This window comes from Canis lupus, chromosome 14 (genome assembly GCF_011100685.1).
Source record: "Canis lupus familiaris isolate Mischka breed German Shepherd chromosome 14, alternate assembly UU_Cfam_GSD_1.0, whole genome shotgun sequence".
Lineage (NCBI taxonomy): Eukaryota > Metazoa > Chordata > Mammalia > Carnivora > Canidae > Canis > Canis lupus.
Window position 1 is genome coordinate 45,039,392 of NC_049235.1, and position 14,843 is coordinate 45,054,234.

A 14,843-nucleotide genomic window follows, 5' to 3' on the forward strand; every position below is an offset into this window, starting at 1 on the left:
GACCCAACAAAATTAGAACTAAAAGCCCACCATTCGTTACACCATTCCCATCACAAAAGAAAGACAGATATTGAATATATACAATTTATTTAATAAATTAATGTCATTCAAAATACAGTGCCAGAACATTATGCAGTTGAACATGCTAGTAATGTTTGTCATGAAGCACCTGTGCTCATGTTAGATTGGCGGCGCCCGCTACTGCTAGTGGTTCCTGGGATTAATGCCAGAGCAGCACTAGTTATCTGCTCTTCTGCACGGCTCGTGCAGAGAATTCCTGAACAGTTCACCTTTCTAATCCTAACCCCCCACACACACACACAACAGGTTAAAAAAAAAAAAAAAAAAAAAAAACAGAAAACAAAAAAAACCACACCCTGACAGCTAATGGGTATCTATACACAATCACTCTACAGTAATGCTTGTTATTAAATTAAGATGTAATGACCTGGTTAACCCACTCTAAATCTTTAAGATGGAGAAATACAACAGCAGCAGGTAGTTATATGCATGAGCCAATGTTAAGGTAATACAGAAAGTGGAGGCATTTACTGATTAAAGCTCCACACAGACCCGCACAACGAGGGACTAGCAATTCTTATTGCAAGCCCAGCAACTTAAGTCCACACCTGGTAAATGACCAGCTGATTGGAAGACCTGTATTCTAGATAGACAAGTATAAGTTAGTGGAAAGAGAGTACATGCACCTAATAGTATAGTTAGACTGATCCTGCAGTCATAGCTTTCCCTGTGCAATGCCATAAAGTGGAAGATCTTCCTCAACTATAGTATAGGATTTAGACATTTCTATACCAACATGGACACTAGTGTTTAAGTGCAGCTGAATTAATTACACTGAAAAAAAAACCATATTCCAGGACTTCAGAACAGAAGCACGGGAATGAAATACATATACTAAAATAACCTCGGCACAATTTGCGATATACCACACTAGGAACAGGAAACTACTTTAATAAGTGAACTTTTTGAACTGTACATAACACAGGGCTAACAATGTTAGATAATCCAGATTCTTATGCTCTCATGATACACGTAAAAGTTTCTCAATTATTGGATACTCTATTTCATATTATGGAAGCATATCTTTCTGTAAGACTCACTGATATATATTATACTGATGCAAATATTAAGTAGGGCATAAAAATAAAATTTATCAAAGATAGATTTTTATGTACTCATATTTAGTCCTTTCATAGCCTCTCTTGTTTAGCAAAGAAAATGACAAAGCACATAAATCAGGCGTGCACTCCCAAAACTCGCCAACTATACAGGTGGTAGTGCAACCATCTCTCCATCTAGTTCAAACTCCTCAGTCCCATCCGGTGAAAAAAGGTAAGTTGGTGGTTTCCACGGAGATTCTTCAAGGCAGGATGGATAAAGTTTCCCCACAGTGCACCGAAAATCTCTCCCCAAGTCCCAGAGTACACGTTCAGATATGTGCTGCCGCAGAGACCACCGGTCAAGTTCCAGATCATACTGGTAGGTGACATATTTAGCTCTCTCGTTTAAGTGGGTTTCTCGCATAAACACACACAGAGAATTTGAGATCACAACAGCTCTGACGCAGGGGTCTGAGTACCTCTTCGCAGGGATGTTGGCTGCCATTTTCCACTCGTTTTTATTCACATCATAAATCTCCACAGTTACTGAAGACCCATCTACAGTGCCAGAGGGCAGTCTTATGCCAGAATTGGTAGCAATGTGCAACCCTCCAATATAGAAAATTTTATCACCAAAAGCTGCAGCCGAAGCAAAAGATCTGCTAGTCTGTCTCATGGCCATTTCTACCCATGAATCAGACCTGGGGAAATAACAGTACATGAGGTTCAGTGTCATCACATAAATGCAGTCATGGACCACAACTGCTGCGCTCCACTGCCAAGCACAAGGCAAAGGGCTTACCATTGTCCATTCATCCTTCTCAGTATCGTATCTCTCCACGGTCCTCCGATTAAGTTCTCCACCTACACTGTCTCCTCCAATTGCATAGATATAGCCTTCACAGCAAACCAAAGATGGCTTTATGCGGACAAAAAGCATCGGGGTCTTTGGAAACCAGGTATTTTGCTGTGCATCAAACCAGTAAAAGCAGTTCACAGTTCTGAAGGCAGTTTGAAGTTTGCTTGTTTTACTGTGATTTGTTTTTGTGTTTTTCAGAGGAACCTGACCACCTGCTATATAGATGTCATTATCAGGAGTTACAACAGTCCCAACCTTATGCAAATCAGCGGGTGGGCTGCACAGCTTGTAAACTTTCTCTGCTTGGGGGCTGTAACAGACAGAAGAGTAAAGACTACAAGGATTTTCTGAAGATGCTTCAATGAAAATCATCATCTCCTCTTTAGTCATTCCAAGTCTTGGTTTGAAAAACTTGGGCATAGACTTATACAGACCTTGAACCACCACAGACTTGTCATTGGGCGGCAGACCTTGAAACCAAGCTCTCTGTGTTACTTCGGAAAGTGCATCGATTCTGATTTGGCTAAGAACTGAAGACAAATACTGGGATCGTGATTCTGTGTTGTATTCTAGCCACAGCATAGCAGCTTCTCGAACCGTCTCCTCCTTTTCAACATTTAAATTGTCACTACTGAGGATGTCTATCAGTAGGTCATGTGACAGCTGCATGAAAGCCTCCTGGTGATACACAGCAGTGAACTTGTGTTCTACCATTCTTTTAGCACTTTGTTTTAATTCCTCACAACTGAACAGATCAGCAAAACTCAACAATCGCACACAATTCTCTGCATTTATTTTTTTAATTAAATACTCCCGACAACGTTGTAATACATCTTCCACCTAAAATGGGAGGGGAAAAGGTTGATAAAAACAAATTTTACTTTTATGTAAAACACAAGTATTATTAATCAGCTCCCTAAACTATACTTTTTATTTTTAGATACTTATGCTTGGGCAAAGAGAGAATGCCTTCCAGTAATAATAAAATTAGAAAACTGTATAGTTTTGTATTTCTACTTCTTGTCCAATGGCCTACTTAAGTGCTCTATTTAGGAGCTAATAGTTTAACATTAAATAAGCTCTTAAAAATAAATGGTCTTAAAGGAAAAAGTATGGAAATTTATGGATATATTCCATACTTTTCTAGTCTTTAAAACATATGTAATCGAAGGCAGGCCCGGTGGTGCAGCGGTTTAGCGCCACCTACGGCGCTAAAGTGTGATCCTGGGGGCCTGGGATCGAGTCCCATGTCGGGCTTCCTGCATGGAGCCTACTTCTCCCTCTGCCTGTGTCTGTGTCTGTCTCTCTCTCTCTTCTCTCATGAATAAATAAATAAAATCTTAAAAATAAATAAAATCAAATGGAAGCCATGTAAAAACTAATGATTATCATTTTTTCATTATAAATTTGTTATTCTGGGGCGCCTTAGTGGCTCAGTGGTTGAGCATCTGTCTTTGGCTCAGGTTGTGATCCCAGGGTCCTAGGATTGAGTCCTACATCGGGCTCCCCACAGGGATCCTGCTTCTCCCTCTACTTGTGCCTGCCTCTCTGTCTCTCTCTCTCATGAATAAATAAAATCTTTAAAACTGTTAGCCTAAATGATTATTGATGAGTAGCTGGCATCTGGTTTTCTCAACATGGACAAGAAAGTCCTATAAAACAAAGCTATGCACAAGAGTTAAGTATTTGCCTGCCTTATCTAGAGAGGTAACCAAAGGAACAATAAATACATTTATGTGCAGTTACAAATTACCTATGTTTAAATGACCCACCTTAGCCATTCTGTTTCCTAGATTTGTTTTTTCTTAAAAAGGAAAAGTAGAGATCTTGGCTGAATCAGAAGTGCTACCTACTATGCTTATTCAACATCATAGTAAGCTAACTAGAAGCAGTTTATAGTGACAAGTCAGGGTGCCTAGACTGGATGCTCAGGAGCAGACAGTATTAGGCAGCTTTACTTCTCTAAACCTGACCTTTCTCTTATATACAATGGGAGGATCCTTACCAATGATTATAATAAGGATTAGATGATATCTACACATCTATATATCTATAAGTAAAACATATATAACCTAAATAAAAGAGTAGTATCAGGAACATAAAAGCATTTTCTGTGGTTAATAATGAAAATCATGTTGCCAGTCATCCCAGGCTTGTCAGGACAACCCGGTCCAAGAGCCAGTCCTGTTTTGCCAAGTATATGCATATAGAGTTTAACAACATGGTAGGAAAAAAGTTATAAGGAACAGTGTCACTATTTACAGTAATAAAGTACTCTGGAATCCAAATTTCTTAAAATTCCTCAATTTTTTTTGCAACTCTAAAAAATACCTACTTTTAGTTTCTGGCTTTAAAGTACTGAAAATTTAAACTATGGAAAGACAGTGCATATTGTTGGCACTTCCCCCTTTCTCAAGTTTGGATCTAGGTTATGAATGCCTTTAATTTTAAAGCATCAGGAAGCTACGATGGCCTCAGTTTCCCCAGAGTTGCAGATATAGTAGAACACTGCATAATTTTATAGGGAAAAAAACAGTCCAGAATAAAAGTTATATACAGCATTGGACTGAGTTCTGGTTCCCAGAATTTCACCCAGGTGTTGGTGCTCAGTGTCATCATACTCAATGCAGTATGCATTTATGAAGCATCTACTAGGTAGCATGACCTGTTCTCTCCAAATAAAATCTTTAGTCTCAAGGTTCTTCCCTCAGAGAAACTTCCAGTTTCTGAAATATATTCCAAAAAAAGAGAAAGGGAGGAGGAAAATATTTTTATATTCTGTTTAAAATTGTAAATATTGAGGGAAAAACAGAGTAAAATAGTTTATCTGTAAGTGGATCAATCATCACTTTAGTTTAATAGTTCTTTAACAGCTCAAGATGGTCACACAGCTATTATAATATTTAGTTCGATCATTTCCATAAGAACTTCAAATTTTCTGTGAAAACCTGTACGATCAAAAATCAATACATCTCAGCCTTTAGCAAAAAAAAAAAAATCAAAGCGCTTAAATTTAATAAACACCTTTAAAAATTACTTTTATCTGAAATCTGAATTCTCAGGTATATTAGAATATGAAACCAGTATGAAATTTTCACCCATCTTTTCAATTCAGTTCTCTTCATAAAACTAAAGTTTACTGGCTGACCAAATCCTGTTTTTCCCTTGTTCATTATTTTTATATTTACTTAATCTCTACACCAACATGGGGCCCAAACCCAGGGTCCCAACATCAAGAGCTGCCCATGCTTCCGAGCCAGCAGGCAACCCTCCTTTGTACATTTTAAGAAGAGAAAACTTTCTAAAATCTGCAATAAAATTATATAGGTATAAGACAACACTGATGATGAAACACTGTCTCTTGAAAAAAATAGACCAGTTTATGTATATAACAGAGGAGAAACTGCTTACCTGCAGGAAGCAAGCTGTTTCATAAAGCTGTTCTACAGTGCTGTCATTTATTGCCAAGTTACCCGTGTATGCATAAGCTATTATTATCTGTAAGGTGGCTGCATCCACATTCCGCAGGTGCACATGTGTCTGTTTGCTTTCACTGAGTCCACTCATGAACATGGCCCTACATAGAGAAAGAACCAAGCTTTTAGGTTTAGTGTAAAACCAACGTAGACATAAGAAGCAAAACTAGACAACATGGATTTTTTTTTTAACATGGATGTTTTAGAGTATTTGCTGATGGACATATTCTAGGAAAAGCTTTCGAGGGAAAGAACCAAAAAGCATAGTTCATTGCCAAAGATATACTAAACCATTCCACTATGCCATTCTGAGTGAAAATATCAAAATTCATGTATTCTTTATATTCCTACAATGGAATACTATTGGGCAATAAAAAGGAAGTATTGATGCATACTACGACACAGATGAACCTCCAAAACATGCTCAGCATAAGAAGCCAGACATAAGAGACCACATATTGTAGGATTCCATTTACAAGAAATGTCCCCCCCCAAAAAAACAAAGAGACAGAAGAGAGATTAGTACCTACCCAGGAGTGTGGGTGAGAATGGGGAGTGACTGTAAATGGGCACAAAGGTGAGTGAAGTGTTTCAAATTACATGGTAGAGATGGTTGTACATCTCTGTAAATATACTAAAATGCATTTAGTTATACAAAATGGGTAGATTTTGTGGTATGTAAATTATGTCTCAATAAAGCTGTTAAAATGTGTCATTTACTCACATGTTTTCCCAAAACTATACAGGGTAGTTTCCTAAAACAATGCAAAGAATATTACTGCATGTACACAGGAGAAAAATCTATGTGATCAAAAGTGAGTATCACAACAGCACTAGGTTAGGCCCCTCAAGGACAAGATGAGAAAAGCCATCAACATGGATAAAATAGTGAATCAGAGCAGAACATGACCGTTTTTTCAGGGGTATAAGGGCTCATGCAGGAGACTAGAAAGCAAACTGGAAAGATGAGTGGCTGCCAGATCATAGAGGGCTTTTAAAGAGAAGAGTCTGAGCTTTTTCTTATAGTGAGGAACACTGAAGGGTTTTGTGCATGGATTTATCAGCACAATAAAATGTATTCTAGGATGAATACTCTACTGCCGGACCTCAAGGGCCAAAGGCTGGAACCAAGAAAACAGGACTAGGAGTCTGCTGCAGTAATCTACACTGGTATAAGAACCTGCCCAGGGTGGCAGAAAGAGATAAAAAGCTATCACAACGAATCAAGCTGGTGACTTTCTGAACACAGGAAATGGAACCAAGTAGATAGGGAAATGAAGTGCCTGAAAAAATACTGCTAGCCATTAAGAGAAAAATTTTAAGGTCAAGGAAGTGCAAAGTGAATTTAATCCTGGGAAAAGGGAGTTAAATTTTGGCTATATTTAAGGTAAGGGCAGTTGAGTCAAATGGAAATAATACCATAATCAGTTAAGCATTTAGAATCACTGAAACTCTGGGGAAGGTCAAGCATTAATACAATAGTCATTATCTACAAAGTAACACGTGTTAAAGCTGAGTAAGTTACCTGAGGGGAACCTAAAAAACTCAAAGAAAAATGCAACAGCAGTCCAGTACTATGCTACTTAGGACAAAAGAGGTAGGGTGTCAAAAACTGTGGAATCAATGAACGAGGAGCTCAGAACGAGGAGCAAGGACAGCAGCTAACCTTCAGGCAGTGAAGGAGAGGAAAAGTGGCACAAACAACATCAATCAAGGTGGCTGATGACATCCTCCCCAAAATACAGGATGGCCATAAATAAACCCAAGCAAGTCAGGGAGAACAGGAGGTGTTCTCTGAAAACATTCAAGACATGACAAGAAACCCTTTAAGAAAACCGATAAGCTACTGGCTTCACCTGTCTGACATGAGAGCATGGGAGGTAACAAAAAGAAACCTGAAAAAGAACTGTAAGAGCTGAGTTAACATGGAAGGTTAGGGATCAAGTGGTTTTTATGGCTCTTCCAGCAGGAGGCAGTAACTGGAAAAGAGAGGACAAGGGGACAGCTGGCTGTACAGATGACAGGCGGACAGGCTATTCTAGATTATGGTTTCTAACACCAGAATGATGGACACTCCTGTGAAGGAGCTGTGCTTCCCGAAAACCAAAGACAGAAGAAGCCTAGCCAATCTGATCATGAAAGTATTAAATAGACGTTTTTAAGAAAAGAGCAAATACTGAATTACATATTAGAAAAGTATCGCAGAGGAAGAGGTGCTGAGCAGTTCTCAGGTTACTGCTCTCTCATCTGGGGTCTAAATGTTACTAAGAAGTACTGTTTCAGAGGTTCTTTTGATTTCTGAGGCTCTTGATTCTTGGTAGGATATAACTGGGAATTTAAACCACAAAGCAAGGATGTATCTAAACCAAAAGGCAAAATTTGCATTGTGGGTTACGAAAGCGGCCCAGACACAGGATTTTAAAGATTTGATCCCAAAGACGTACTGGACTATTCTTTCTTTCTACTTGTAATTATTTCTACTTCTTAATATCTGATTTGCTTTAAGGAGAATATATTCTCTCTGAAGACCAAGGATGCTAACAAAGGGAACTGGCCAGTGATGAGGAAATAACAGTAGCCTTAAAAAACACTGTGTTGTCTTTAAGACAGTAACATTACTGAGGTGCCTGGGTGGCTCAGTCAGTTAAGTGCCCGACTCTTGATTTGGGAGGGAGCTCCACACTCAGCACGGAGTCTGCTGAAGATTCCTCTCTGCCCCTCGCCCCACTTGTGCTGGTGTGTGAGCTCGCTCTCAAATAAATAAAAATCTTTAAAAAGAGAGCACAGCACTAATAAGCAGCTTTGGTACTGACTGCACCTATAACCTCAAATTTCTAACACCATCTAACTAAGCAAATAGATCTGAAAAAGAAACTGACCATCAAAATCATCTGGGAAGCTTTTTAAACATAAAAATTCTGAAATGCTCACACAGGCCCCCTGAATCAGAATTCCTAGGTTTGAGATCCAAGAATCTGTTTGTAGAAGCACTCGAGGATTCTGATGATTAACCAAGTTTTAGAACCACTGTTTGCAAATATGCTAGCTTTCTAAGAAAATCAATGTCTGAAATTGTATGAAAAATCCACAGCTTAACTTGAAACTGCTGGCACAGCAAAGATAATTAGCATTTGGGCCTCAGCTTCTGCAATCATGAGATGTGTTACATTAAGAAATGTGACATTTCTACACCTTCATGTATGTTGACATTAAAAAATCAACATTAAACCTGTCCTTTCTAGAACTGTCACTAAAGGAGAGCAGAAATTAACTTTCACTGCTACTCTCCACTTATGACCACTAATACCTGTGGTAGGTGCACACTGGTCCACATTTACCTCATCTTTATTCACCCTGTTCCTTTTAGATATTAAGTAAAAATTCAACCTTAGGGCAGAACACAAAAGAATTTCTATGCATTGGCTTCTATTCCTCTCATGAAACATGTAATAAAGTAAAATCTATCTACATGTAATAAAGTAAAATCTATCTAAAAAGATTAGAAGTTGCAGATCATAAAAATGCAAAGTTACACTTTATTTATATGCTATTACAAAATAAATCAGCTTCTAAATTCCAAGGCACAGAGAAAAATGTTATTAATTACTTAAATCTGGCAAGGAGTCTGGTAAGGCTAACAATAATCAAAAGTGAGAAAAATATTTTTGCAAAGGAAATAAAGTCCTTAACATGTATGAATAGCAACAATGATCCTCTAAGTTATTACTTAGCCTACTTACATCTATCAACAATGACTACTCTTTTAGAAATACAGTATCTTAAAATCTCAATAAATAAAAATTACTCATTTTTCTTTCTCTTTTAATCTTTTTGTCTCCCCATAACTAAAACTTTACCTGAGTTAATTTCAACAAATTTCTTATATTTAAACTTTTGTAAAAACTTCTTTCATCTGTCCTTTACTTATACATGCAAGGAAGTGACTTCACCAACACTATGCCATCAGAATAGAAAAGTTAAGCAAAACGTGAAAACGTCTATTTTTTAAGTTTAAAAGAGTTCCAATTAAAACATTAAAATAAACTAACATTCTGCATTTGAAATTACAAAGCAAGCAAGATTAAAGTACTTACCTAAAATAAGAGCTACATGTTGCAAGAACCATCTTATGACAGGGGAATTCAGTGCCCTCAACAATTAACACTATGTCAGTAAACAACTGCTGTTCATAAAACAGTTTTAACTGTTCCAGCAAGGACACAGCATATTCAGTATTGATCTGCCTCTCGTCTTGAGTGGACATGACTGTATTCCATTAATATCTCCCGGAACAGATTGGAAAAGTCAGTCTTACTGATGGAAGGTCAAGTGAATGCTTCAGAAACAAAAAAAGGAGAAACTCTGCTTGCTGTTATCTGCAGCATTCAGAATCAAGACTGACACAGTTGCTAATGAAGAGTAAGTATCTTGTTATATGCTTAGAATCACTCCTAGGTCATCCTGTGTTAATTAGGTTCTTCAGTTCTTCAACACAGTCTGCAAACGTCTTGCTCAAATTTGCAATTGCTGTGCAGCTCATGGGTTAAAGAGAATAACACACGAGGTAGATTTTGTGGTGGCATCCTATGTTCCGTGGGTCCTCTGGAGTAATTAAAAAAAAAAAAAAAAAAAAAGGCCAGTTAAGAGTAGGCTAGTATATTTTTAGGATACGATGCTTAAAATGGCAGATTTAAATATAAATTATATTTATTTGAAGTTCAACTTCAGACATTGCCATAAAAATGAAACCTGAGAAAAGGAACATTTTGACATCTATTACATTTAAAATAAAAAGACCGAAAAAAATTAACATTCATAGTTTTATTTTTTTTACATTTATAGTTTTAAATTAACTTTTTGCCTTCTCTTCAAAACGTAAACATCCTAGAAAATAAGCACATCAGTAAGCACATATTTTTAAAGTTACTTAAAAATTAAAGAATTTAAATTACCAGCAAAGCCAAATCTCCTAGTTTTTTGTTTAGTGGCAATACGGAGCTGTAATTTAAGAGGAGGAAAAAAAAAAAACCCTTTCTCTTGCACAGAGAAATCTCATTTTGGGGATATATCCTAAATACACTCAACAAAGTTTTTATATTTAAATTAGTTAAACTACATGGTAAATAGATTCCATTAGTTTATTTCCAAAGCATAAACTATGTTTTTTAAATGTGTAGTTCAGTCCAGTAAGGGAAGTAGATGCAGTATATATCTCTTTGTATAGTGGTTCCTTCCTAAAAATCCTTTTGAGTATAAAATTTTACTGGGGGAAAAAAAAAACTTTTTTAAACTAAACATGATAGAGACATGTGTAGGACCCTAAATGGAAGACTCCATAGTATACAAATATGAATTTAATGATCCAAGATGTGTAAATTTAATACAAAACCAATCTAAATCCTATTTGCAGAATATCTGCCTAGAAGAATGCGCAGAAGTTGCCAGGGTATTTGAGGGAAGGAAGGGCAAGTTTTTCCTCATAACTCTCATCAAATATTAAAATGTACTACAAACTACAAGAAGCCCAAGTAAATACAAGAAATTGGATATAAACACTGGCATTTTAAAATTTAAGATTGGTTTAGTTCAACAAATAATGTTGGAACCGGCTAACCACTTGAGAGGAAACCCTAGGTTTTAGTTATATTGCATACCATTCATCAAAAGAAATTCCAACTGAATTAAAATTAAAATTTTTATTTGGAAATCAGAAATTACAACATATGGCAAAGGAATTACAAATCAAGAAAGGAGGTAAAACTCATACAGAATTACTACATAGCTAAAAACTATCACTTCAAAAAAAATAAAAAATAAAAACTCACTTCTTTTCTAATTAGATGGTTCTTAGTTCCCATAATCAGAAAATCAAGTACTACTCACATGAAACCTATAAATAATACCATGATTGGAACCACTACCACTTTTTCTCACAAAGTATCTTCCATATGTCAAAAAGAAGATCACATTGTACTTCCTGCCAAACTATACTATTACACAAACTGCTAACTTGATATACACTGTCAAATTTCCAGCCAACTTAACTCTGAACATAACTAAAACAGGTGCAAAGGCAGAGTGAGATTTTGGGTCATTTAAGGTAATGACTTCGCTCTTCCAGATCTGAAAGTTACACTATAAATCTAAGTTCTACTACCACAACCTCTAAAGCTAATACCTAATCACCTAAAATCACTATTTTCATTTATCAACAATGCAAGGTCTAGTGTTAGCAAGGGTGTAGGAAAATGAGTATTCTTCTACTGGAGTGTACGCCAATTCATACCTACATGTTCTTACTCAAAACTCCTAGGGCTAGGTATGTTCTGGAATTTAGAATTTTTCAGGTTTTATAGTGGTACTGTGGTACATACATCATGTATTATAGGACTCTCTCAAGGAGTCTGGCGCAGCACTCCATAATCGAACATATTACTATCTTTGCTGTGGGAAATACGAATAGTGTGAATATAATACTATAAATAGCCTCATGTTACTTCAGGTTGAGTTTTGCTAGTTTCTCTTAAAACTTGATTTCAAGAGCTTTCTGAATTTCAGAATTGCAAATGAACTATTACGGAAAGCAAAGTACCTGGCATTGTAAATGTTGAATATCTCTATCAATTCTACCTCTGGAAATTTAGCTTATAGAAATGCATACATTGAAGGGCACCCCCGGTGGGCGCAGCAGTTTAGTGCCGCCTGCAGCCCGGGGACTGATCCTGGAGACCCAGGATCGAGTCCCACGTCAGGCTCCCTGCATGGAGCCTGCTTCTCCCTCTGCCTATGTCTCTGCCTCTCTCTCTCTCTGTGACTATCATAAATAAATTTAAAAAAAAAATTTTTTTTAAAAAGAAATGCATACATTGAGAAATTAAAAGACTCAATCCTAGCTGCAAGACCCAAATTCATCCTCATCCATATTTAAGCCAGGTGACAGGAACTGGCAGCCAGGGCCAGGATGGATTTGGATCATACTGCTAGGCCCCAGAATTCCTTGCAGACTAGCTATACAGGCTCACTCTGGTCATTCCTTTAACCCAATAGTATGATTTAATTTTTTGTAGTGATTTGATTTTTTGCTGTGACTTTTTAAGACTCCATTTAATTTGTTATGTGTGGGTTTTACTAGATTTTTTTTTTAATTTTTATTTATTTATGATAGTCACACAGAGAGAGAGAGAGGCAGAGACACAGGCAGAGGGAGAAGCAGGCTCCATGCACCGGGAGCCTGACGTGGGACTCGATCCCCGGTCTCCAGGATCGCGCCCTGGGCCAAAGGCAGGCACTAAACCGCTGCACCACCCAGGGATCCCTAGATTTTTTTTTTTTTTTTAATTAATCATACCCATGAAACCATACTAAAACAAATGGTCTGCTTTTTCAAAATTACACAGTGAGCCAACCTCATGTAATCCTCATTCTGACTGCTTTAGGCATTCCTATTTCCCGCCCCTTACTTTGTAATCCAAGGTTCATTTTCTTCCTGACAAGGTAATTTTTATTAGGATATCTTAATACTAAAACAGAAAAAGGAAGTCATTTAGATATACTTAAAGTAAAGAAGTTTAATCATTTAAGCATATTTGTATCTAGTACAATTCAAAATAAAACTGTCACTTCTCTGAGAATATAGACTTCAAAATATACTAACTAAAAACATGAAAAGGTGCAAAGTTTAAAATGATCAAAGCTTCAAATGCCTGTAACATGAACATTTACTGTAACAAGATTCTTTCTCTCCCAAAAACAAAACTTGAAATCAATATCCTAAAAATATTTCATAAAGTCTGTACCGTATTACTTAGTGATCTGACCTATTTTATTAATTTTCCCTTTTTAATAAATTGCAATAGAACTATCATTCTGTGTTATATCTAAAATTAGCTTCAAAATAAGTCAAACATTCCTGTTATTTGCAGAAGTTAGCACCCACAAATTCCCAGGTATCAAGGAAATCGTTTAATTTTCCATCATAAATTAACGTCTACTTAAATTTAATTCAACATATGTTTACTGAGTATTCATTAAGGGTTGGTCATTATACTCTGAAGTACTCAGACTGAGAGTTGCCAACCACTAGAGCTCCAAAACACCATATACATTTATTCTTATTATACAGATTACAGCCAAAACCATGATTTAAAAATCCAGTTATTCTAGGAGTACCTGGGTGGCTCAGTGGTTAAGCATCTGCCTTTGGCTCAGGTCTTGATCCCATGGTGCTGGGATCAAGTCCTACAACAGGCTGCCCCCAGGGATCCTGCTTCTCTCTCTGCCTCTCTGGGTGTCTCTCATGAATAAATAAAATCTTTAAATAAATAAATAAATACATACATACATACCAGTTATTCTAGACAAAAGCTAAAAGGCAGCTTAAAACAAGTTGGGTATAAGGAATGTTTCTCTTAAAATCTGTCTTGCTCTTTCATCTCCAAACTTCTGATAACACAAGAACAAGAAATTTTATTATCATTAGAAAAAGTGTAATACAAGTAATATAAGCAAAGGAGGTAGTTGGCACTTGGCTCCACTAACAGTGGTTCATACTTCAAAGAGGAAAAAGTTATTGAAGACCTTTTTAAGCCTTCTGAATTCTACTAGCATATGCAATGATTTTCTAATTTAAAAAACAAACTTTTAAAGGATATACTACTTCTCTTTTATTCAAAGACAAAATATTCTAAGAGGCTTTTTTGCAAGCTATAGTCTCTGTCCCAAATGCTTGACTCTGTTGTTACAGCCTCAAAGCACCAAAAGACAGTATGTGAACAAATGGACATACTGTGTTTCAACAAAACTTATTTCCAAAAACAGGCTGCAGGCCACATGCACCAATCTCTGCTTCAGACTGCTTCCTGATCAAATATTAAGAGTCTGTGATTAAAATGCATGACACAAGTTGTTTTTCCTAGAATATTTTCCCTCTAGATCACAAAAAAAAACAAGGAAAAAACCCTACAAGCCTGAATTGCCTAAAGGTTGAATTATATACAACTCTTAATCTAACTTGTATATATTACACTCTTCAACTAAAATATTTTAACATCTATTATGTAATCAACACAACTGCTTCCCTTACCTACTGCAGGTTCAGTGAATTTTTTTTTCCAAAGATTTTATTTATTTATTCATGAGAGAGAGAGACACAGGCAAAGGGAGAAGCAGGCTCCATGCAAGGAGCCCGACATGGGACTCGATCCTGGAACCCCAGGATCATGCCCTGAGCGGACGGCAGATGCCCAACCACTGAGCCACTCAGGCATCCCATTTAGTGGATTTCTGAAACACTTTCTCTTTTATGTACTGAGTACCCTTTATCAAGGTTAAAAACAAAAAGGACATTCTTCTACAAGACAATCTGTTGGAAAAAAAAACACAATGAGA

At 36.8% G+C, this 14,843-nt stretch overlaps 3 protein-coding genes across 10 annotated transcripts in view; 1 reads left to right on the forward strand and 2 right to left on the reverse strand.

Moving 5' to 3' along the window:
• The window catches only part of AVL9 (AVL9 cell migration associated), a 79,923-nt gene extending 76,943 nt beyond the window's left edge, over positions 1–2,980 (forward strand). For all 8 annotated transcript variants that reach the window (XM_038557273.1, XM_038557274.1, XM_038557271.1 and 5 more), the window contains one exon: positions 2,179–2,980. The gene's annotated coding sequence lies outside the window, so the exon portion shown is untranslated. The remainder of the gene's footprint in view (positions 1–2,178) is intronic.
• LOC119863910 (kelch repeat and BTB domain containing 2) lies at positions 76–9,739 on the reverse strand. Its single transcript, XM_038557282.1, has 3 exons — positions 9,551–9,739; positions 5,392–5,557; positions 76–2,820 (listed from the first exon to the last, which is right to left on the reverse strand). Exons 1-3 carry the CDS (start codon positions 9,718–9,720, stop codon positions 1,285–1,287), a joined length of 1,872 nt encoding a protein of 623 aa, XP_038413210.1. The 5' UTR covers positions 9,721–9,739; the 3' UTR covers positions 76–1,284.
• A 115-nt stretch (positions 9,740–9,854) lies between these two features.
• KBTBD2 (kelch repeat and BTB domain containing 2) overlaps positions 9,855–14,843 on the reverse strand; it is a 65,340-nt gene continuing 60,351 nt past the window's right edge. Inside the window, exon 9 of the mRNA XM_038557283.1 lies at positions 9,855–10,058. The gene's annotated coding sequence lies outside the window, so the exon portion shown is untranslated. The remainder of the gene's footprint in view (positions 10,059–14,843) is intronic.

Coding starts and splice junctions, on each gene's coding strand:
- LOC119863910 (XM_038557282.1), bottom strand. CDS start 9,720: ATGTCCACTCAAGACGAGAGGCAGATCAATACTGAATATGCTGTGTCC. Junction 5,558..9,550: donor ACATGTAGCTCTTATTTTAG/GTAAGTACTTTA, acceptor TTCTCTATGTAG/GGCCATGTTCATGAGTGGAC. Junction 2,821..5,391: donor AAACAGCTTGCTTCCTGCAG/GTAAGCAGTTTC, acceptor CTCCCATTTTAG/GTGGAAGATGTATTACAACG.